Below are 25,809 nucleotides of genomic sequence, written 5' to 3'. Positions count from 1 at the left end.
GGAGCGCTACGTATAATAAGAACATCTTGGGTTCTAACGGTAGTCGAATGGATTTTGTAATTCATCTGGATAGAACCGTATCCATCGATCGTCGGGCAGAGGATCAGGAGCGTAAAGAGTTGGGAATTTGAAGATTGGAGAGTCGCGGTCCGGGCAAGATTCGCATCGGTGGTAGGTGCATGTACGTGTGTTTGTTCGGCTGGTGAATGTCCTCCGTTCCTGGGCTTTGGCTGGGACTTCCTGGTGAACCCTTCCTTCACCCTCGTCCCTCTCTGTTCCCCGAGTTGTTCGCAGCCGAGCTCTGTGCAACGTGGAGGGAGAGAAACGAGGAGAAAGAGAGAGCCGGTGCAAGTGTAGGAGAGAGAGTGAATAACTAGGAGAACGCAAGAGATCGATATTCGAAACCCCTGTGCCGTTGGGCACCGAGCTCCTCTTGCCACCCCACGCCCAATGGCGTAGCAAGAGGGGGCAATTGGGCTAGGTACTGCCTGTTCCCAGGATACTCAACAAACGGAAGTTTGGGACAAAGAGGAGGAGCGTTATAAATTGCCCGAGACGGGATTCGGGATTTACGCGGTGCTACCGTCTGCCCCATCCCTGTCTGGCTGCATTTTTTTAACGTCGTCGTTTTCATCGAACATCCAGACTATATTTTGACGGATAATTTCAATTTTCCTATTATCACGTCGGATTTAATATCTGGTATTACGATACGGCTGGATGTTATCTTTTGTTTCGTGCGAATGGAGATAACCGGAGTATGGAACTATCTTGTTTCGACAGTAAAATGGTAATTTCAGTTGATAGAAGCTATTTATATGATGATTTTTACAGGCACAAGTCAAAATTGTGATATTCTGATTTAAATTCAAATCTAATACATATACTTTCGTTTTCTTCGAGCATCTATTTATAGGGTACGATGGAATAGATTTGTACAGGCTACGCCGTTGCCCGTGTCTGTCCTCGTATGCATGCTATTTACCATTAGATTATCATCCCCTCATTTTTTCGTCTTTCCCCCTATCTGGCTCCGTTTGTGCTTTCTTTCGACCCCTCCTGGGCAGCTCTTTTCTCAGCGTGACTTTTTCATCCGCGTATCTTGCATCTCGCGTTGCGAATGTAACAGGCGGCAACGAGCAAACCAATTATTTCCGCCGTGATGATCGACTCACGTTCGTAATTTCGAGGCCGAGTCATTAGCGAGCCCTCTTTGCAGAGCGTTCGTTAACATTGACGCCGTTCGAGTAACAACGTGGAAATGATATTCACGTCGGCTCGCGTACTTTTTATCCTATCGATCGATACTTTCCTCGTTTGTACTCGATCACAGATAAGATAATCGTCGATCAAGTGCAGACTATGATTTTACTCGTTTACGCACATGTTGAAGAGGCAGACGTTTATAAATTACGTGGTCGACGTGATTGTTCTTATCCGAATAGAATTGCATTCGAAAATTTACTGTTTCGTATATTTGCCGTTACTATAAGGGGATCAGGAAAAGTGGGGTGCTATTTTTAACTAACAAAAGTTTCGATAGGAAATGCGTAATTCGATTTTTTTTCTTTGTTAACGTTTCATTAGCGCTGCATCGTCGTATTGTGTGATTTACCGATGCCCGAGGCACGTGGACCCATTTACGCAGCACGTGTCCTCTCAAGATTCCGCTAGGGATAGCGTTACAATATTCCGTGATGAATGCACCTCCTCCAGGTAGCTAGGGCTCCGACAAAAAAGGGGCTCTTGATTCAATTCGGAGCCTGTAATATCTTGTGCCTACAACGAAAAAGGGGAAAGGAAAAAAAGAAGTGACGAGAGACAGCAGCAAAGGGGACGAGACGCAAGGGACAAAAGTCGAGAAGTTAAAGCGATTATATTCAACGAGGGAAAAAGAACGAATCGGACGAATCATCGGATTTTGAATATCGGTTCGAGTTTAACTTTCTGGAAAATTTGGTCGATGTCCGTGCACGTTAAAAAAGGGGGGTGGGAGGACTGGGGAAGATTAAGGTAGGGGGGGAATAGTGGTGAACTATGTGGTAAAGGCACGGCGAAATTTGGCCGCATTCGCACGGTCGAAAAGCTCTTTCGTACAAGAGGGAGGTCAACCCCTGGGACGACGGTTTCCATTTTCAACGTGGCGCCTGCGTCCTCGAGCTCTGCACGGGCTACCAACCCGCCTCTCCTACGCTCGTTTCCCCTTTTCAAGCCTTCGCTCCACTCTCTTTTCTTTCCGTCGTTCGCGGAGCCTGAATTTTCACCCCTTCCTCTTCAACCCTCGAGAGTAGCGCTTGCGCACGTGCACTCCCCCGTACGTCTAGCCATTTTTTTCTTCTTCCCCTCGAATTCAACCCCCGTTCCTCGGAACACGAGACGGCGAGACCAACTTCTCTGATGAAATATTCAAATATATTTTTACGTCGAATTTATTATTCGTCGACTCTAATTGCGTCCACGTATCTATCTCGTGTTCACCGTTACTTTTAAATTTTCTGCTTTTCAATTTTTTTGGCGAACGTCGTTGAAACAACGATCCTTGAGTTGTCTTGTAGCATCCCTGTCTGTGAGAGTACCGTCCGCCTCCACTCGAGTTCGCGATTAACACCTTTTCCCGGACCATCCAGCTAGCGGCGCGGCGGTTGCTTTCCCCTTTCCAACCTTTTACCGCGCTCTTCTGCCACCTGTATGCAAACTACGCCCTGCTATTTTAGAGTCGAGAGTTCCCTTTTTCTTCCAAAATCTTTGTCCCAAACGGCGATTGTTCGATCAACAGCTATCCACTAACTGCTTTTTTTTCCATCCCTCGTTCTTCCTTTCTCCTCCACGTATATAGTCCCCGGGAGTGCTCTTTCAATCAGTATCGGTGGTTGCAAGGTCCAGAGGATCTCCAGAGGGAGCAGCCATTGTTCACGACCCTTCCCTAGCGCCTGCGTGCGTCGTGCAACTACCCTCGATTTCATTTTCTCTCTCTTTCTCTGCGTATTTGTCTCAACAGCTTTTCAGCCGATCCTAATGTCCAGATAGGTCAGAGAGCAGTCCTCTTTGATTTCTGTCCGACGCACGCGTCTCCTTAGGTCCTCTATGAACTCCTCGATCTTTTGCTTTTTCGTGTTTCTGTTTCAATCATCAAACGAGTATTACACGCGGAGTGTGGAACGATGCAAAGTTATTTTCAGCAAGAGTTATTACTTCGTCAGAATTCCTTCTGACGCATACATCCCCGTCGTAGTTACATCCATGCAACTCTTTACGTCGAATGAGTTAACGTCACGACAATTTCCAACCAAGTATTACTTCGCGTTTCTTCGTCACTCGGCGCCTGCGTAGATTCCGCCGCCTCCGGCTACGGTTTTTCTTCGTTTCCTCCTTGCCGCTCTCCGTGGCCCGGTTTCCATCTTTCAAACCGCGTCGACGAACGGACAACCATACTTGCTGGTATCGGAAAGATGCAGCCATCGCCTTCGATCCGCTCGCGTAAATTCTTCTTTTTCTTCGATCGGTCTTTTGCTATTTTCTTTCGACCTTACCTCTCTTTTTTCATCCTTTCTCCTCGCTTTAGCTCCCTCCGTTTTTCTTGGCCGTGTTCGCGGCCATCGCAACCCCTCCATCGAGAGATGGCGTGCCGCGAGATATCGAGGCGGTGGTGGCGATCCAGGGAGAGGGTGCAGTCATTGCCTCTTTTCAGCGCCTGCGTACATTCCTCAATGTTCGTCGATCCTCCTCTATTCAACGTGCTTTCCTTGATTGTTACCTTCGACCTCTATCCTCCTCGCGGCTCCCACCCCTTTAGCCTAGGTAGAAGTAGTAGCATCGGGGGCGGTGGCGGCAGCGGGCAACAGAGGGTGCAGCGATTGGCGGCAGGGCCTGGCTCCGTCAGTTTAGTTACCGCACCACATAAAGGCATTGCGTTGTAGACACCGTTATACCCGCAACATTCTTACTATTTGCTTGTATATCTTCATTTCTGACCCTTTAATTTGACAATACGTTCGTATCGTTGGTACATATAGAATCGTCCTCACCGTATATACCGATCAATCATTCTTGCTTTCTCCCGCCCACGTGTCAACGAGATACTAATCGAAAACCGCGTGTGTTCACGCACAACTTCGAACCGCGTTTAAACTAACGATATAGAAAGAAGGAAGAAAAGAGAGAAACGAAAAGGTCGAAGGCAAAAAGAGTACAACGGACGACAACAACAGCAACAACAATAATCAATAGAAAACACGATTAATAGAAAACGAGTAAAACGAAATAATCGAAGTTGAAATCGATCGGTCAGCGGAGAAAGAAATTTCGTCAACAGACTTGGATCGTCGTACCACGTTCTTTCACGCGCGTCCTCGTCGGGGATCTTATGATTTCGTTCGTCCATTTCTACCCCCCCTTCCCGGATCCTTATTTTTATCCCTTCGCCTCCTGGAACGGTCAGCTTCTCGAAGATCGATCTCGATCGACGTGCACGCGGCTCTCCTTCTAACTTCGTCTAAAAAAGAAAGAGAGAAAGAACGAAGGAAAAGAAAAAGATAATTAAAGCTACGAGGATAAAATATACGTCGCCGGTTCTCCACGAAGATAATTCAGTGTGCGATACGTTGACGAGGTTGGTGTTAAAAATACAGAGAGCAGGAATCGTCGTCTGGAAGATCCTTTAGTCGGCAGAAGAGGTCTTGAGGAGAAGGAAAAAGGAAAACGTACGGATGAGAAAGGGAGAGGTAGAGGGAGAAAGACGAAGTAATAGTGTTGGCCGGTGGGTGTGAAAGAGAGACACTCGAGGGTGTGTTCCGTGATTTTCTTCGTCATTTTTTCCCCCTTTCGTTTCGTCGATACATTAACAAATCAAGTGTCATATGTACGTGCGATCGTCGTGTATCCAGTAGGTTCGATTGTTTTTATAAAGTATAGACTGTAATTCTTCGTTGTTGATCGAAGAAAGTGCGAGAGAGATATCTGGAGAAGGACTTGAACTTGTAATTCGTCGCCGTAATTCGACAAACTTGGCCGTTTAAAAATCGATTAAAATTATCGCGTAAAACACGGGCACGGTTCAGAACGAAAAATAAACGAACAAACGGATAAACGAAACACGCACACATCGTCGTTTAAAGAACGAGAATTAAATACGAAACGGAACAAAGAACGAGCATCAAACGAGATAACAACGAAATGAAAATCTAGCGATATAGATAATATATACAAAAAAAGGCAGAGATAACACTTCATTAAAAAAAAACTAATAAAAACGCAAAAAAAAAAACATTAACCCACCGTCGTTTCGTTCTACGCCCAGATATCGGCATCCTCCAACCACTGATTTTCATCGTTAACCGGTATGTTCATTTGTTTCTTTACTTTTGTTGCTTCTGTGATTCTGACCTTCGAATTATTATTATTGTTCTATTCTTATCTTGTTATTATTGTTGTTATTATTACCGTTATAATTGCAAACATTATTATCGATCTCTATGTATATCGATCTATGTGTTTTGATAGCGCGCTATCAGGTGCCGATCATTATAATATATGTTTGTAAACCCTTTGCCGGAACATCCTTTATACAGGACCAAACGAAGGATCCTTCCGGCAGCCATGATCATTCTCCTTTATCGAACTTATTTTTCTCGCGTTCTCTTGGCCGATTACGGGGATCGTTTTCCCCTCATTGCTTCGTAGAAACATATTTCAAATTTTGTTAAATTCGTTTCAGCTTCATTTCAAATTCAAATTGATTTAAATTTATCGTTATCCCATCAGAGAAAAAGATATAGATACCGATCTTGGTGTAAAAGGAATTGAAATGTTAATTCGTCATAGCAATCGATTGACATTGGGCGTGAATTCTCAGTTACGATAAGCACGATTTAAAAAGTATTTCTATCCGTGGAACACGGTGAAAATATCGGCGCGCAACAACTGACGTTTTTCTACGGCGCAGTATCGCGGGCTAGAGAAGTTTGGGCGTGGCAGCCGAAAGCAACGTGGCCAGGAGAACGCGAACGCAGACTCCAAACCCACGGTTCTCCGGCCAACTTTCAGTTCGAATCCTTCTTCCCACTTGCGGAGCAACCGGCGAAAGAGCAAACGGAAAAAAAAGAATCGAAAGAAAAAAAGTCATAATTAAACGAGGAAAAAAAGAAAGACGAGAAACTGAAAACGAGAGAGAAATACGGTCTCGAAAAACACGGTCGATCGAATATGTTGAATATGTTCGGTAACAAGATGATGGAAAACGGCGAGAGTGTGCATGAAGGATCAAGCAGATCCAGGATGGAGCAACTGGCACTGCGGGTCCTCGTCGAGGACAAGCAGGAAGTCTCGAGAGGGACGCTTCCGTCCGCGATGGCCTCGATCACAATGGTGCGTGAGAGGGATAAAGGGGTGTTAGATAGTGTGCCAATGAACGTTTTCAGCGAACACGATCTTACAGTATCGCTTCCTTCCGTTTTCCTATGTTTCACCGTAACGATTTCCGTTCCGCCTTTTTGTGCCAGAGAAATTACAATATCGCCATCTTTTATTTCTTCATTTCGCTCGTTTCGATCCGTGAGACTATTTCATTTCTGAACCAGATTGTTCCAACGAAACGCAAGATGAAAATATCGAGCGGAGAAAGGAAGAAGTTAAGAGACATAGCTCCTCTAACGTCTAAGCATCGTACGTTACTTCTCCTCTTTCGCGTCTTTTTCTATGAAAATTCCCAGGCGAACAACACGATATCAAAGATTGACCGAGGGTTGCGAACCTAGTAGGAGGATGATAGAGTGGAATGGTTGTGAAAGAAGGATAGAAAAGCGGCAAGTGGGAGAGAGACTAGGTCTAGTTGGGGAAGCTCGTATTGATCGTTTCTGGGTCCATGTGACGCGCCTGCGTTTTGCCGTGGGGTAAAATCGTAGCGAGGGTAAACTATGGGGAGGAGGGTGGAAGAGCGAGAAGAGAGAGAGAGAGAGAGTGCCGTGCCGGGGTTCATATACCCCCAGGGCAACTGCAACGTTCCACCGTACCACCGACCAATCAATGGAGCTTCTCTACCTCTCTGTCTCACCCTGTTTCTCTCGTCTCTTCTCCCTCCGTCCATTCGTCATTCTTTTTCTCTCGATTTTCCTCCGTTCTATTCGCGACTCTTCGTCCATCATACGTAATATGATTGCATCGTACGCGTCACACACGCGCCGTCCCCTTCCCGAGATTTATACGGTATTAACGTTGACAACGCCGAGCATCCTGCCAACGCCACCCTTGCGGATGCGTGTACCCACGCACCGCGGCAATCTATCGAAACTTCGTTCGAGTTTAAACAGAGCTATGCTAATCCTGCTAACGAGTTATCGAGGACGAAAACGACGGCAATATAGGGAATGGAGGTAGCCGACGTGGCTCTCCTATTAAACATCACCCTAGGTCTTTGAATAAACGATGGTCTCGACATGAGTGGTGCCGTGAAAATTGTCCTGTCTCGTTTGATGTTGCTTATTTCTATCGCTATCTTTGAAGTCTCTCTGAGACCCTGAACGGAGTTACAGCGTCGAATTTCATTAACCGGCTCATTTCATTTCCATTCCTTTGCCCGTGACGTCGATGACGCTTAAGTTAACGACATAGGTAGCCCCGATAGCTTTTTCATCGTTTAATCGGTACGACGTATGAAAACCATGGCGCGTACCATCGTAGGCGAAAAGAATTTTTCGATCATCCGGCTATGACCGGACGCTACTTTTCTCTTCACGAGCATTTGTTTACTTTATGTAATCACTCTTTGTGGTCTTCGAGGAGAGTAGTAAGGTTTCCCTGGGTACTCTGTGATACGATCATTGCCTCGTGAGAGAGAAACGATCCACGGATCGACGCGTACAATTGCGTTGAAACGACGACGGGAGAAGCGACGCCGAAGCGCGACCACCAACGAATCGATCGATCGCACCTTAATTAGCACAGCGATTACATGCTCGCTTGATCGATTCACCACATTCGGCCTCTGTTTCCCTAGGTGGGGTCGGCTCGTCTGTTTCGTGCAGATGCTCGTTAAAATCGTCATCCCTCTTCTATCGTTTTCAACGATAATACCAACGTTCGACCCTCTGACGCGGAATATGCATATCCATCGACTATAGCAGAGGTGAAACGTTCTCTTGGTCGTTGAGAATTATTTATACGCCCTTTATAATTATTTATCCCCTCGCATGTTTAACTTTGTATTTAGGGAACTATTTTTATCAACGTTTACCGTTGCTCTTTCCGTTACTTTCATTGTCGTATTTCAGTTGTTTTCGTCACACGTCGAACTTATTCCTCACGGAATGCCTATAGGTCGAGAAATAGGAAAGTTGGTGGATTATCGACGAATCTCACCGGGAGTTCAGTGACCCTAGGAAAACTTCACGGACGGAATTACTGCTCCCGTGGCGGAGCTGAGTAGAATTATGCTCGTGCACGGCCGTATCGGCGGATCGATGACGAAGGTGGGGCCAAACCCCAAAAACGTAGACTTCGACAGCTGGATCATAACCGAACGAAAGAACAGGGTTGTTCGATTCACGTTTGTCAACCACGTACCTGCGAACGATTCACGATCTTTGTTTCTTCACGCTTTTGATCTCTTCCACAGGAGGATATTAAATCTTTCTCGCTGAAAACTGCGTGTAACGCGTTTCTTTATCGAAACGTTCGTAAAACATTACGCGCAAATCGAAATTACGAAACTACCGGTCGTACGAGCGAGAATAAAAAGCGATTCTAGACATTAATAAGGACAAATTTCCCTCTTGGTTCAACGACCAGAATATTGTTTCGCCGTTGGTTGTCGCTAAGGCGATCAGAGGCCGGCAAACTTTCATAATTCCAACGGTAATGCGGTGACAACTTCCTGTCGCACCGTGTGGCCGGTTTTAAAGCCACCGAACATAATGAAACGCGTTCGCATATGCGTCCACTACGTGTCCCTATTTTTTTCTGCATACCGTTTCGCATCTGTTGCAAGTCCCGTACCCCGGTCCCAGTTTCGTTCCCTCTTTTCTCATGCGGCTAGACAATACCGACTTGCTCCCTCGTTCTCTTTCTTTCGTCAACGTTAGGTCCGGTCATGTACGTAATATGCAAAGAACCTGGTCAATCGTTCGTGTCCCAACGAAAGCAGGAAGTCAATCGAAAAAATCGTTTCTTTGTTTAATTCGTTAAGGCGAGCGAATGTAAAGGTCGTTTTTCGATAGTGATTTTAAAGGAGAAATTGATAGAGGCAGCGATGTAAAGTATAAATTGTACTTTCGTTACGAAGGCAAGATGTTTTCGCTGTTCCTAATTATATCGAAAAATCTGAGTAGATTGATGATACGGCTTATCGTCGTTCCAATGCATAGATATGAGGCCAAGACAGGCTTTTCCGTATAACTCCATCGTGTATATTTATAGTGTTTATACGTGGATGTATTTATAATTTCAGTGGTAGATGGTTGGTGGACAGTTGGTGCATGCACCGACGAGCTGTATGCCGATTACTCGTGCTTTTGGAGCATTCAACGGTTAACATAACGCGAATTCTTTCGAGTCAATTCGCTGTTCTCTCTAACCGGCTGCAAAGTGCAGAGACCTCTCGGACATTTATAAAAAGACTGGCGAATGATCGCTATTAAATTTTCGTAAGTTTGCGCAATAGCTTTAAAAATGATCCAAGGCGAGGATGCATCAAACAGATGCGTGTCCAGGAAGTTCTCGCAAAACAGTTTGATTCGTTTGGCGCAGTGACGTAATATAACGGAAATGAATTTCCGAAAACACGAACTTGCGGTTATTGGCACGACCGCCAAGTGTTGCTCGGCTTGTTTCGTCAGCGGTGCATAATTTTGGCGTACTGTCATTTTCGAGACTGGCCTCGCTCGATCTGCGGAGATAAAGCCAGGGTAAGGTCAGGGATTCTTCCTCGTTACTTTCCCACGTTCGTGGCCAGCCACTTGCATCGCTTTTGGAAATTATTCGTAGCGAAAAGGGTGAAAACAGTGCCAAAAATCTAAAATGGCAAAACTCTAAACAAATCGAGCATAAAGTGCGTACGTAGAAAGCGACGATCGATGAATCAAAGTAAAGCAATTGGAGTGGGATAATCAGGCAGAAGGTTCCCCGAGTACGTCGACTTTATCCTTGAGATTTTTCACCTCGTTGACTTTGACTCTCGCGCGAGTTGTAGTGTTTTGTCAGACGCGGATTTTTCTATTTTTTTTTCTTGCCGGTTCTCCTCGAAAGATTCAATTTCATGGTCTTTGGCAAATGGCCACCAGCGAGTTTCGACGATGTAATTCATGGTTTCGAGTTCACTACCGATCGAGTGCGGCCTCGTAAGGGGTAAAAGTACTCTTGTATCGACGCGATAGCGCACCGAGACGACGGGGGTCAAAATCCGTGAAGGGGTGGTCATGATCTGATGCAAGGGGTGATGCAAGCAGGGTGAGGGAGGCTGGAGGAGGGCGGTATACCTTCTGCCTCGTAATGTCGGGGAGCCATGTTGCAAACATTTCCTAACGAACAAACCCCTGCAAACATCTCGAGGGGACACTGAAATATTGTATGCGAACTGTCTGTACTTTGTCGACTCTCTTGTTAACAGGACGCGATTGAAACAAAGTGACAGGTGTTACTTTTAAACCGAACGACAGAATAAACAAAAATCGTGACGCGCTACTCGACTCTCGAGATTGTAAGCGTTCAAGAGCGAACCGTGAAAGATTTATAGCTTTACTTTGCAAATAATTTAAACGCCGTGATACAGCGTGGAAATTGGAAATTTGGCAAAACTAGACGAGGGGAAAAAAAGGATGTTTAGAGGGGCCAAAGAGTTCGATCGGCGATGGGAGGTCACAGTTTATTTAAGAACGCGCATACGTCTCTTATTAGTTCGATCGGCAACCCCTCGCAGCGTACGCGCGAGTCGGTAGGAGGAGATACGTAATAAAACGAGGGGTTCGTAGTGGGCTGGCGACGAGCTTAGCCGAGGGTGCGCGATCGCTACCGAATCAAGCCGACGTTGACCGAACGAGCTCGCCGAGCTGTGCAAGCCGCTTGAACGCGACTGGCGTGTCCAGTCTCTAGGCAGCCTCCGCCCGTGTTGTATCGTTATTTCCGTTTCCTTAGTATAGTGTTTAACGCTTTAATTTCTAGTCTCGCGTAACCCTCTACACATTCACATATACACGCATATACATACACACGTATATCGTATTCTATTTTTTTTACACACATACATACACACATACGCGCACGCGCACATATACACGTACGTTTACATCATACCCACCGTATACCTCCGACCCCTCGTTTTCTTTATCACGATCGACGAATACGAAATTTGGTGATCCCGTTTTACGACGATATCGAACGCGACTAATTTTCGGCAGAGCCGCTCGTACACATACACGTACACTCACACGTATGTGCTCGTCAAAGTGAAACCGAGGGACCGTCGACCAGGAGGCGAGCATAAATGCCGATTTACGAGCGCTCGCGTCGTACTTTTCTTTCATTGATTTCCCCTTCTGTTCCGGGCGGCGGTGCGAGAGCGTGATAGTAGGTGCACGTAAAGAGAGAGAGTTAGAGAGAAGACCAGGGACCGGCGCGATACATCGATCAGCACCACGAGAGTAGTCGCGTAGCACGGGCCAGTTGCACGTTGCTCGGTTTCGCGTGCGACCGAAAAGAGCTTTCGGAAGAGAAAAGGGAATAAACGTCGAGAGACGGAGAGGAAAAGAAATAGTACGGAGAGTGTCGCGTCTCGAAAAAATAAAGAAAAGTGTTTTCTGTGTTTCTGTGTGGATGTGTGTCGTGTGCTTACGCGTGCATCGATCGTAAAGATAGAAAGGTGTGGATCCTGAAAAGACCGTGGAAACAGGTAAGCCGGGTTGAAGATTCGTTCTCTTCGCTTGCTCGGGTTTCCCGATTTTCATCTGTCTTCCATCCACTTTAATCGCAAATATCTCATTGTCAGTGAGAGATACGCTGGATGCTGCGTGTGCAGCAGCTCGTTCTTCGAGGGGTTTCGGAGCACGTGCCTTGCGAGTTTCGTGGCACATTCTCATTCTCACCCTTTGCTTTCTGCATGCTTTCGTCGTCGTCGTTCTTTCTACACGCCACCCGTCCGCCGCTTCGGTCCCACCATCATCCTCATGACCGCCACTTGCCTTTACCCTTTTCCCCTCTGCTGTGTGCCGCTGCTACATATTCCTTTCCGATAGCAGGACGAGCTACTGCGTTTTTGCATGGCTCGCGTGTACATGCGTGCGTGCGTGTGTGCTTTCTCGCGCGGAAAGGGGCGTCAGCGAGCGCGGGAGGGGATTCCCTTGGAATTGTAGCGAGAGGAAGGGGTCTCGTGCGCGCACCACAGAAAGCGAGAAAGAGGGAGACAACTCCCGAACCACGACCGAGCGAGAAAGATAGAAGGAAGGGTGAGGGAGGGGTGAACCAGCGAGGCAGGGACCGAGGAGTCGCGCTCGTATTGATCGGTCCCGGCCACGCGATTTTCACGATCCGTCGCCATGGCCACCTGGCCACCGGCTGAAGATCGTATCTGCCAAGCGTACGTGAAAATCGAACTTTAACCCCCTGCAAGACCCACCTGCTACCTTCGTTCGAAATTTAGATTGTCTTCGGGGAAATCTCCGGATAACCTCCCCTCAAGGATATTGAATCCTCGCTTCTTCGTTAGTTCTGTTAGCTGCATTATTTATAGTATATTAATCCCTTAATTTACAACATCGAATTATAAATGACGGACTATAGTTTCAAGGTAATAAAAGCAGGTTGTACTCTTAGCAAAGTTCCGTACGAACTCTAATTCCAGTTGCAGTTCGTTACACCGAGGATCATTAAGTAGAAATTACGCGTAACACTTCGCATAATTTTTCCATATCGTTAAGCGCTTTACAAAGTATATGAAACCGTAATTATCGTAATTTTCAATCTCGTTTCGTAATCTCTGTCTTTAAAAAAATTAGATTCGATATATAATATACTTGAACACCTGTGAGTTAAAATTGAAAGCGATAAAGAAACGTGGAAGGCTATCTGTCGCTGAACGATTCCCCGAGAGACGATCGTAAACGGAGATCGACTTTTGCGAGGCCAAGTCTGGCGAAAGGGGGTGGCTTTCCGCATTGTGGCGCGGACAACCCCAGGTTGCGCGTATATGCGTACACGCATCCATGCATAACGTCCATTGTCGTCGGATAATGACGGTGGCACAGGAGTCGCGTTTCGAAGTCACCGGCGAACGATACTTTTTCGATGCGTTCTTCTCGTCCGACAATGGGGTTTCTCGGCTTCCATTCTGCCGTCCTAAAATATCGCGATGCCGGCCATCGGAGTAACAGAGACAGAGAGAACGTGGATCGATAACTACGGAAGATGCGGGGCTACGATAACTGCTGGCTCCGACATTTTCTCCGACTGCTGAGCGCGCCTTTTTCTTCGCCTCGTTCGTAAACACCATCAAGCCCACCAAGCAATCTGTTGAAGAATACCGTCGGCACTTTTCGAAGGGATTCATTCTGTGCCATACACACAACAGTCTACGGATTATCTTCGAACAATCTTTTGCTTCTACTAAAAGTTTTGCTATTCTTAACGCGTCGTTATATCTTTTTGGAAAATTAGAAACCGTGATATTTATAGGCGGACTCTTGGAGTCTTATAATTTTCTGGTATAAGGTTTCTGTAAAATTACTAGTCACGAGCGTAGCGATATAGGTTTCGTGGATTTAAAATTTCGTGGAACGTTCGTCCTGAGTTAGGCTTCTTTCCTTCAAGAGGATTCGATTCCCCTAATAGGAAATGTTGTTGGAAACCTTTCGAAAGGCTCCCAGGAGGTCTTTGACACCCTGTAACCGTAACACGAAAGCTATGTCTGATGCGTTTCGAATAGGAAATTTGAATTAACACAGGCGTCCGCCGTCGTAGTTTATTCTTTCCCATGTCTCGTGTTGGATACGGCACATTATTCGATGCATACGATAAAAGCTATCTATCCTGTACATATAATAAAAGATATCTCATGAGAGAACGTGGTCAGTTCGATTGGGGTGACCACAGCCATGAGACACAGAGGCTCCCAGCGTGGGGTGGCTCCAAGGACAGCTGATGACTACGTTGAACGACTGACAGAAGCTAGGAGGCGGAAGGGAAAGAGAGAATTAAAATGTACACCACCGATAGCTCGTGCCGGGTCTGATATACGTACATGTCGTGGCAGCTGTGTGTATTCGCCTTAACCATGAACACCATCGGCACCCTACGGCCATCGCGTATAATTCCCCTTTCTCTCTTTCCCTTTTTTTTTCGCCTTTTATTTTGTTCGCTTTCTGTCTCTTTCGCTCGAGGCGTGTGCGACCACATACCGGGTGTTTCGATCAAAATTACTTAATTCTTCTTACGGGTACGTTGGAATAGGAATCGATAGACGATCGTTCGTCGAGATCGTTGACCTTTTGAACTAGAAAATATTAAGTTTCTGCGTCTATTCATTTTTTAAGTTTCCACGGCATTTTCGCTACGTTTGATTAGACATTTGCTAAAAATATCATTTGTTGTGTTAGAAGAAAGAATTTGGTATATAACGAAGTTTAATTGGGAGAAAGATATACAAAATTTTAAAAGGGAACGGAATGGTAGACGTACGATTGATATTGGACACCCTGTAAACGCATCGAGTTCGGTGGTTTGGTTGGAAGGGCGGAAGGGGAAGGCACGAGGGAGGCGAGCCCTTTAAACCAGAAAGGGGGGTCGTCGCCCCTTTAAATTATCCGCGTTTCTATTGGACCTTACCCTCGTCCCTACCAACCGCCACCTCCGCCTGTTCTTTTCACGCTGTGTTTTGAAAGTCATTGTCAGATTACGTCAGCATCCAGTTGCGTGAACCATGAATTTTCGTAAGTTGCCCGTAACCGTGCCACGCGTCTTGTCTTCTCCAGTTGCTTTTAATTTAATCTACGAGAAAGATAATGATCCTCGCGTGTGGTTATAGCTAAAAAAAAAGAAAATAAAAAAAATAAAGAAAAAAAAGAAAAAGCCTTTTTCAAATGCTTAAAAAAATTCTTCGTCGTAAGCGAATCGATTCGAACAATTCGTATATATGTATTAAGAACTGTTTATAATGCTTTGTTTTCATTAGCGAAAATATGCTTGTTACCATGTAAATACCTAATATGAGCAAAGACCTATGTCTCTTCGAATTTGTATTGTCAGTGCCGCAAGAAGCTTATGCATCATTTACAGCGTGTTGATTAGCAGGCGTTTTTACGTCCTTCAAAATTCCAACGACAGCCCGTGTTTATACTTGTCTGTTTCTTCCTGTGTTCTTCCTCGTCGCCTCGATAACCTAACTTTGACATGTTAGTTGAATTTATCGAGGAGCCCCTAGCGAGATATCAATATTATCGTTGGGATAATTATTTCAATAAAAAAAAAATGTACATGCGAAATTCGGGGTCCGCGAGTAGTCGAATGGAAACCGGGAATTTATCGTTATAATTTTACAAAATATTCGAACAACGTTTCAATGGTTGAGTATCACTGTCTGTCTCTTGAGTTCTCAGTGACACACTTGTTTCCTTACACGATAAATAAACAACAAGGTGATCGATTGCATTGTAATAAAGAGCTTTAGAAGGTATCGTCGATCGGTAGACGCCAGACGATTGACATTATCGATGCTGACCCAAGAGAGTACCGAGAGATAGAGGACGAAACTATTTTAGCAAAATACATAGAAGCTGAAAAGAAACGTATCAGCTATTCGTTGCGTAACGATAAAAGGACGCTTTCTTGTTTCAGATTTCGTACGTAGTTAGAGAGAACTCGGTAGAAGACTGCAATGATGGCGAACGGAATGGACACAGTCGTGCAACAAAATGGTGGATCCACCCTCGGACAGGCCTCGCAGGAAGAGTCCAAGACGAATCTCATTGTAAATTATTTGCCACAGAGCATGACACAGGATGAGATTCGATCCCTCTTTGCGAGCATAGGCGAGGTGGAGAGCTGCAAGTTGATTCGCGATAAACTCACCGGTAAGTTAAACTTCCACTGCATCCGTTATCGCGGTCGATGCTAAACGATCGTTATTGAAAAATTTGGAGAAAATCCCTTGTTCCAGTGTGATGGAATAACAGACAGTTGCTCATTGTTGTGATAATTTTAGCGGAAAGTTACTATTACGATAGTACGGATAAACGTTCAACATAAGAAGAAGTTACGTCTTTCTACACTTGTTTATCGATTTCTAGACGTTACCGAGGGACGGTGTTTAGTCTTGGTCGAGTATTCGGCATCGATTCGTCTGCGCCTGTTTATTTTGTATCAGTCCCCTTTGAAAGCCTTTTCAAATCGAATACAATCTCGTAAAGACGCGATACAACTACGGTACACAGTATAAATCATTAGGTCACAAGTTGAATAATACAAATATCGCGGTTTCAAACATCACGTGCCCATTGATTCCCTACATTTTTATCATGATACTAAACACTCGTAACGTCACTCCAGATGATATTTCTTTAGAATACCAACAATCAGTCAGAGTTCTCCTTTTCTTCGAACGATCGTACGAAGAGGATGAGCTACACCACACGTTTTCATCGTCGAAGAATCCATCGAATTTTTATCGATAATCTCGGGAAGCTGACCGAGGAATAAAGGAACGATTACGCAACGTCGTGTTTCCGTTATCTTGGTCGACGAATTTTTCCGCTGCGCTGACTGACCGTGCACGTTCGAGTGCGCGTAATCCAGCGTAATTTCGCCTGGCGTACTCCCGTCTCTGAATTCCGTGCGTTAGTGGAGAGCACGTGCGTGGACGTCGCGACGCTATTTCGGGCATCGGAGTAGCGGGGGCGTCGTTTGGTTCGAGCCTCTGCCGCTTTATATTCGACCTCGCCGCGATCTCTCAGGGCCGTATTGCACCGCCTGCGTTTCCTGTTTTTCAAAAACACTCGTCGCTGTCACGTACTCGTTTACTCAATGAACGAACACGCGTTTACTGTACGCGAACTCTGCGTTTTCTTCGAATCATACCTTTTAATAATCGTAAAAGGCGGAAATATCGATCTACGTGTATCTATCTGTTTTTAAGTGTCCAATAGTCTAATATGACGGTTTATTTTCTGTTACAGGTCAGAGTTTAGGTTACGGTTTTGTTAACTATCACCGGCCTGAGGATGCTGAGAAGGCGATAAACACGCTCAACGGTCTTCGTCTGCAAAACAAAACGATCAAGGTTCGTTCTCCTTAAATATCTCTAGACATACCAAACTATCTATTTATTAGGATTTCTTTAGATATATATATTTGGAATTAAATACTCGACTTGCGAGCTAAAGTTCCCATGAATGATCTGATTTATACGCACTACACGGGTTATATGCTATCACGAACTCGAGTCTACTTTTAATCCCAGTGTAACGGAGCCTTTCATTAACGCATTTACATAGTTTGGCCAGAAATAAATTAGCCACAACTCGGGAACAAAAGGCTCGCGAAAATCTGTAATAGCTTGTCGTTATTGCGTTTTCTCGCGAAGTCGCGCTTCGCAGTCATTATTTTGTCAAAGCTAATCATTTGAAATATGTTATACGAACGAGATTATTCATGATATTAGACGGTGTGGCGATGATGGAAATAGGCTGGCGTGAATTCAAAGACACTATCGCATCTGCTATTTATTAACTCCACCAGAACAGATAAAATTGTTCCGCTCACGTACCACGTACATGATGTTAATCCACTGAAAAAAGAAGATCGAAGTAGAGTGTCTCCTATCTCTAGTTTCTTCCGAGTCACGTATAACGCATTTACCTACAAACTTTTCTAATTCTGACTCGCGTTACTTTTCTATCGGTTGGTATAATTAACGAGTGTTCACCTTGGCAGGTATCGTACGCGAGACCGAGCAGCGAGGCGATCAAAGGGGCAAACCTGTACGTGAGCGGTTTGCCGAAGAACATGACGCAACAAGACCTGGAGAATCTATTCAACCCATATGGCAGAATCATCACATCGCGGATACTTTGCGACAACATCACCGGTAAGTTGCTAATTACCTGACAACTGACGAGGATCGTATCGGCCAGTAGAATGTAATCAGCCCTGTGGAAGGCCATGGAATTCGGCAGTTCTAAGGGGAAAATGCCGTTTCCCTTCGCTTTGTTCGAAGAGCAAAGTAGATTGAGACCGCGCGAATCAGACTCGCGCCCGTTCAATTAAGGAGATTCGTTAGGAAGCTTGGTGAACAATTTGACGAAGAATTATAAAAAGTAGGCCATGGGGTTTTAGTCGTATTGTGGGGTGGATCGGTGCGCCTGCAATCAGAGCGAGAACGAACACGATCGTTGTGAACGAGTGACGAATATTTCAATTAAATTTTAGACAGCGAACGAGAACGCTGTATACACTTTTCGTTGGTCGATGTCGTCTCGGAGCTGCGTGATCTCGTTTACGCATCTTTCATTCCGATCTGTTTAACGATTGCTACTTTCTTCCTTTCTTTTTCTCTCGTCCATTTTTCTCTTTAGTTAGTAACAAAGAACACTTTGTATTCGAGATCATTCGAGAGGACACACGATCGCAAATTTTCGTTTTTGATTCCATACTCTTTTGTATTTTTTTCGCTCGTTATTGTTATTTACGTTCTCAGCTTACTTTTTTGTTAGCAGTGCATTCTATTTGCATCCCCAGTTTCACGCACAGCCTCATGGCCTAACCACCCTGTACCGTTACATTTCTTTTATATCCATATTGGCGTTTTTCGTTGTTAGTTCCTCTGATTGTGAGTTGTTACCTTTCATTTTGATACATTCGTTACCATCGTTCGCACGATTAATCAGTTCTGTTTTCGTTTCTCTCTTTTGTTCCTTTTTGGTTCCTGTTTTTCGTACTGTGTCATTAATTTTTGGTGTTCTACCGTTGTAGCTTCATAATTTTATTTATTTTCTTATTACGACACTGGTGTTAGGATGCGTATCGTACGTGGAACCCACCTCTGTTTCTTCCTTCGTTCCTGACTTGCCTGTATTACACTCGTTCCACAGTGCGATCCTCGATTCGAACGATCAATTTCTGTTTTTCTTCTTTTCCTTTTTTTTTTCTTTTCTTTTCTTCGTTATTGTTGCGTTTCGTTTCTTTGCATTTTTCAGTTTATCTTCGAGTACTGTTTGAACAGAAAGCAAACAAAAACGAGACTTCTTTACATACTTAAGGACGAAGAAATTTTTAGGCGTAAAACATCTAACAGAATGATCGCTCGCCCCTTATTCATCTCATTGCGACCAATTTTGATTTATTGTTTCTTCAGACACCGATTATTTTGATTATTCGACATCATGAAAGAGTGAATATCATACGAGGAACGTTGTCGAAATTTATTTCCAGATCGAACGTCTTTTTTCTCTGTGCCTAGTGTTGAATCCATTTGAAACCTCATGCTCTATTTATTTGTTCCTTTCTTCCAATTTGAATTCATCGTAATTTCAAGATCACGAGATTCAATACTTTTCGAGAAAAAAGCGTTCTCCCTTTGTTTTCTTTCTACTACTTTCTTTTCTTATTATCTTCTTTCTTTTATTCTCGTCAATTTTTATTCTTTCTTCCGGTTATTCGTTATTACATACCCTCCCACCTAGACGAATCAGGGGCGAGCGAATCGTGTATGCTGCCAGTTGACTTTTAACGTGATATGATTTTTTCCGTTTCTGTTTAGTACGACAGTTTGTGACCGGCGGCGGAGACTATTTGCCCGGTACGTAACTCATACAACTCTTTTTTCTTTTCCCTCATTACGTCGAAGCTCAAACAAAAGCAGCCGTTTTTCAGTCAATTTTTTTTCTATTTTTTTAAAATTGTTCTTCTATTGTTTTCCTTCGTATGCTTCGGTTTTCGTTCGTCTCGCGAAACAATTACTTAGACTGTCACCGATATAAAAGATTAAGTTAAATTTATATTATTAGCAACGGAGAGAACAGGAAGTAAGAGAACGAGTTTCTCGCGAGGAACGAACGATCAACCATGCGAAACAAAAGAAAAAGAGAAACCAATAGAAGACAAGTGACTTCTTGTTCTCTCCTATTTAATTTTATAATTTTATATTACTTCCTCTTGATTTTCTCATTGGCTGCTTTTTTTCACGTGACCGCGACAACAGCTACAAGACCAAAATTTTTAATCCCGAGCGCCATTTTTGTTTCTTTACGCTTTTTGTCGTTTGTTATGATTATGATTTTGCGACCGTGCCCTCGATCCATGGCACACACGAACACAGACACACACAAACTCACGCGCGCACACACACGCACACGCACACGCACACCTTCTCGCCTCCTTTTTGCCGCGTTACCAAACTCATTCAGCTTCGCGGGTATCGCTTCAAAGAGAAAACATGATCGACTCACTCGAGAACACACGACATCGGTGTAAAGAAACGAATCTGTGCGCACCGAGCCACTCGTTCGAATGCACTTGGTTGCATTCTACACAGAATTCGTCGTTGATCACGGGGTGGAAAGTACAAGAAGAAGGTTCGCTGGCATTCACGATCGATTTATTAGAAATCGCCGAGTATCGTTAATGCAAAGGCAACTTTCTTCGACGAATTGGATTGCTATTGAAATGTTTCTATTAAACAATTACGATTTGTGGCTGATGGATTTCATAGAAGGTTGATTGTTACTGCGTTTCTTGAGGATTCCAAGATTTTCCAAGTAAACTGCGTTCCAATGTTTTACGTATTTCTATACATAGAATACTTTCTTAATAATAATAGTGTCCATTTTCCTTCGCTTAATCCCTCAAAATTATCCGCGATCATCGCAATGCGAATACCCTGCCTTTGCCACACCTGCGAAACTCGTAGCGACAGTTTGATTGGAAGATCTTGAATCATCGAGAGATTTCTCGTAACGTCAAGAATCGCATGTACGCATAGTCACTCAACAGTCAACGAGGAATCTGCCAAAGTTCTCATATCTTCGGTATCCGTTATTCGTTCGATAAAAACGTGAAAGAACGATAATCTAATGAATAACTTGAACCGATTGACTGACAGGATTGTCGAAAGGGGTCGGTTTCATAAGGTTCGACCAGCGGGTCGAGGCCGAGAGGGCGATTCAAGAGTTAAACGGTACCGTTCCGAAGGGCTCATCCGAGCCGATCACCGTCAAGTTCGCCAACAATCCGAGTAACAACAACAAGGCGATACCGCCGTTGGCCTATCTGGCACCGCAGGCGACCCGACGATATGGCGGCCCGATCCACCATCCAACCGGCCGCTTCAGGTACATTCCACTGTCGCCACTATCCAGGTACCTACTCGCCTCTACTCGCTCTACCCAAAGATCTCTCTCTTACTCTTTTTCTCTTCTTCTTTTCTACCTTGTTTTCTTCTTCACCTTCTTCGCCTTCTTCTTCTTCTTCTATTTCCATTTAGTTCGATTCAGTTTCATTTCCTTTCTCCGATTCAGTTCCTTTTTTCCGTTCCATTTTTTAGGTTTGTTTAGCGTCTCGTTCGATAGAGCGCATACTCGGCGTGATCCATCGATCGATCGATGATGAACGAAGAAATTTGTACGTTTAAATTTGACAGTTGCACGCAACGATGTGACCCGTAGAGTCTAAAACGATCGGTCGATCGATTCGCTGTTTGTCTCTTTCTCTTTGTTTACGCACTCACCGTTTAAGTACCCGAGTACACTGCAGGCTCCTCCTTACGCACCTCATCTACCATACGATATATTACCTCGTCTTCATATTTTCTTTTCATTTCTTTTCTTCCCTTTTCTTTTTCCCTCTTTCATCTTAGATTCGTCTATTCGATGTTCGACTACGTGTGAGCATGTTTCAACGCGATCAAAGTTTCATCTTGCCCGTCTCTTAAGCGCACATTTCTCATCGAGATTTTAGTTTATGTCACGTGTTCTCCTTCACGAAGAATGGTCGTCGCGGTTATCAAAAGTCAAATTTTCAATACGAACGACTTTGCACTTTCGTTGTTAGTGATACTTACGAAATTTAACAAACGCGATAGAGAATTCATGCACGCGACAGAAAATCAGAGCAAATATGCGTCAGAAAAATGTGTAGACCAGACAGGTGCTACTAGTCGGGCAATCGTTGGAAACCTTTCAATCGACCGTAGAATCGACGTTGCGATATCAATATTTCACGATCGGCTGTGACACACGGTGAAACGCGGGAATGAAACAACGTGTATCGAGGTTTAATCTAATCGAGACCCGTGTTAATTGAAATCACTGGTAGTTACACGTAGAACGTCGTCCGGCCTTTCTTCATCGTATCATTAGCACCAGCGATTATTCCCTTGATTTCTTCTATTACTTGGATCGTTTTCTTATTCCATTCCTCCTAACATCACCTATCCAATCGCCCTTTCCCAACGAACGAGTGGTACAAGGTGGTCTCCAAAGTTAATTACCAATTACCTAGATGTAAGTCTATTGATCCAGAAAAAAATCGCATTTGATCGCGCATGAAAGACAGAAGACTGATCCTTGACCACTCTGGAAACATGGAGGAGCAAGGCACATACAAACGTTCTGTTATTTCTGTAAGTTTTCTTGGTTTTGGTCTTCGCGATCCACGGTAAGCTGGCTCGTTGAAACGATTTTACTCTTTTCTAGCACGATGGTATGATTGAAACGACGATGCGTGACAGAAAATTTGTTGAATAATTTCTCGTTCGTAGAAACGCGAGGAAGGTTTCGCGGTCCTCGGAAATGCGTTACCGTGGATGCGAGGCTGACGACGAATTCGATTAAAATGGAGTTGAGAAACGTCGATAACAAAACAGACTAGAAAAAGCAATTCTCGTCTCTCCTTCGTTCCGCGTTTCTGTGCCTCTGCAAAACACGACGCGTGCCATCACAAAAAAAAAAAAAAAAATAAGAAAAAAATTATCATTCAGAGACATGATATAACGAACGAAGATGACGATAAAGACTTTCCCTCATCATGTCATCGTGTCATTTAACTTGCTTAACAACCGGATATCGAGCGTACTTCAGGTCCGTCTGTCTGTCCATGTCAGTCAAACGCGAGTAAACTTGATGACGGAAGACTCGTGTAACCGTTGAATCGATCGAATCGAACACGTACGAAGATTCGACGATTCGAAGTGTGTCAGTAAAAAAAAAAGAAGAAAAAAAGAAGCAAATAGGAAAGAAATATGAAAAAGTAGATTAATGCGCTTCGCTTTTTTCGCTTGCCTCTATTCCGTACTTTTATCGTTTCCTTTTCGATCGATGCCGCGTCGCCGCAATCTATTTTTTTTCTTTTTTTTTACGCTTCCTTGTCTCTCCTATCCTCTCAAGAAAAGGGAGAAAGCTACCCTGAGAAATTCCATTTTCTATCTATTTTATTTTCTTTCTTTTTTTTTTTTGACAATCTTTTTTCTTTTTTCTCTTTTTTCTCTTTGTTTTCTCTAGTTCTTTCTTAATCTATCTTTATCTCCCTGCCTGTTGCGTTATCCACGATGAGAAAAGAAAACGGAGAGGCACCATAGATGGTAGTTCCGTGCGAGGAAAAAGAAAAAAGAATGCCAGAGAAAAAGATAAAACGGAAGCACAAGGAAGCGACTGACTCTTATCCCGATTTTATTGGCTCATTCCCGGAGTATCTCTCTTCTTACGTTGTTCTTTTTGTGTTTTGTTTTAGCACTGGCAAGGCCATGCTTGCCATTAACAAAGGCTTACAGAGGTCAGTATTTTTTTCGTTACTACCACTACGTTCCCTCCCGGTTTTTCATTTTTCGATGATTGATTTCTGTTCTTGCGTGGCTTCGTTCTCTTACCTTCCACACACGCTCCGCGTTAAAAATTTCATATGGTCACACCATCTTTCATTCGACTTTCATTTCATTTTTACGAATTGTTATCAATACAGTTGAATTATATTTAATCACGATACTAATAATATATCAAATTCATTCGGAATAAGTCAAATATCGAATCGAAACGAAAATCTTCATCGTTATCGTTAGAGATTTCCGTTCAATCTTATGATTCGTTCTTTTAAACGGCCACGTTTTATATTTTATATGAAATTTTTAAAGCCTCTTTCTCTTTCCCCCTCGCCTCACACTATTCTATTTTCTCTTCTCTTCTTTCTCGTTGCCTTTCGTTCCGTTTAATTGTTGTCCTTCAAACGCTTCTCTATCCACCAAACGTCACAGAGCATATCTTAGCGCTTTCTCGAGAATGCGAATCGATTCGGGTGTACAATCTCAATTCATAACGTTTCTCATTTCCTTCGATACACGAACGACAAAAAAGAAAAAAAAAAAAGAAAAGAAAAGAAAATTGCCTTTACTCTCTTTTTTCAATTACCTCGTTTGTTTTTTCTAAATCATCTCTACGTTCTGTCGGAGGTTCTTCAAATTTATTCTAAGTTTCGCGAGTCAGATCTAAGTTTCACTCTGATTTAACCGATATTAGAAATAACCGTAGAATTTTCATTTTTCCTCTTTACCCGCTAGCTTTCAAGCTTTTGTATAGTATCCTGACAAAAGTAACATAGTCTAGGACTGTACAGACGGATTTCGACCGATTTTTCAATCGTCGTCGAAAGAAGAATAAAACAGATTAAACAGATTCTCGCGAAACTACGGGTCGCCATGCCTGGCAAGAAAATAAAAAGAATACAACAAAGAACAGAGAAAAATATTGCAAATAGAGACTCGAATCAACGTTCCTCGACAAGCTCGCATTTTCTTCTCCTACTTCACTGTTTCTTTTCTTTGGTTCTTTGCCTTCATCGATCGTGTTCGACTCGAGATCGTGCACCTGCGATTTCTCGGCCTCTCTGCCGACGATCAGAGTCGACCCCTCTATTTGAAAACATGAATAAGCGGAAGAATGTTCGGCTAGATCAGCGCACGATGAGTTGTCTGTAATTAAAAGAAAACAAAAAAATGATAATAAAAGTTCCAATGAACGCACAACGTAACAATACACGAAAGACATGATTCAGTTTGCATCCGCCGATAGTACAATTAATTCGATGGTAGAACAACGACGATATAAAGCAGCGATATTTGTTGAAAGATGAACGTGTCACTGAATCGTTGGCGGAGAGCTGGGAGCGAGGCTAGGCGCACGATCTTTGAAAGAGCAATTACGTGAACTCACGTGAACCGTATATATATACGTATATGTATAAATATATAGGTATATGTATTTTTGTTGGCACACACCAATGCAAGAGAATCGCACTTGATTATGGTTAGAAAACAACGCACCGATGTGTCGACTTTCGTAGCCTTAGAAACGATCGATCGTCGACCAAATAAATTGCGATATTACTTTTGATATTTGCATAGGCGATATGAGAATCCATGCCTCCGTGGTTCAAGAGAGATTTGCTCCGATCGAACGTTTCTGACAATCCTCGGAATATTAAACGATAGTCGAACGAGTGTGTACGTATCGGCTAGTTAAAAGGAAACGTGGATTCTTCTTTCACGAAGGAACGTCTCTGTTCTGCAACCTGATCCAATCGAACCTCTAACTTGATCAATGGTTTTAGATTCGATTATAGATATCGAGCAACTGATTTATCTAGCAAACAATTAAAAAACAGATAAAAAAGAAGAAGATATCCTCTGGATAAAATGTAGATGAATGAATTTAAAAAAGAAAAAGAGGGTGGGGGGGGGGGGGCAAAAAAGGAAGGGAGATACCGATGAATCGAGTTTGGGGTTCATTCGAGGTGTCGTTAAAGAAAAAGCCACCCCAACCAACGAAATCGCGTTGTACATACGCGTGCGTATAA

At 43.8% G+C, this 25,809-nt stretch overlaps 1 protein-coding gene across 9 annotated transcripts in view; it reads left to right on the top strand.

Annotated features, from left to right (window-relative positions):
* LOC117155963 (ELAV-like protein 2) overlaps window positions 1-25,809 on the top strand; it is a 56,194-nt gene that overhangs the window by 8,698 nt on the left and 21,687 nt on the right. Inside the window, exons 1-7 of one of the 9 annotated variants that reach the window (XM_076619702.1) lie at window positions 3,898-5,336; window positions 15,811-16,046; window positions 17,148-17,251; window positions 17,905-18,058; window positions 19,730-19,768; window positions 21,071-21,326; window positions 23,695-23,736. In XM_076619702.1, the coding sequence (XP_076475817.1) occupies window positions 15,851-16,046; window positions 17,148-17,251; window positions 17,905-18,058; window positions 19,730-19,768; window positions 21,071-21,326; window positions 23,695-23,736 (791 nt within the window). In that variant the 5' untranslated portion in view covers window positions 3,898-5,336; window positions 15,811-15,850. Of the gene's footprint in view, window positions 1-3,897; window positions 5,337-11,092; window positions 11,876-15,810; window positions 16,047-17,147; window positions 17,252-17,904; window positions 18,059-19,729; window positions 19,769-21,070; window positions 21,331-23,694; window positions 23,737-25,809 lie in introns of those variants that run through there. The other 8 variants (XM_033332496.2, XM_033332493.2, XM_076619703.1 and 5 more) reach the window with 8 other exon arrangements.

Source organism: Bombus vancouverensis, chromosome 7 (genome assembly GCF_051014615.1).
Source record: "Bombus vancouverensis nearcticus chromosome 7, iyBomVanc1_principal, whole genome shotgun sequence".
NCBI classification, from domain to species: Eukaryota; Metazoa; Arthropoda; class Insecta; order Hymenoptera; family Apidae; genus Bombus; species Bombus vancouverensis.
Note: the sequence above shows the minus strand (reverse complement) of the source record. Positions and strands in the feature narration are given on the sequence as shown.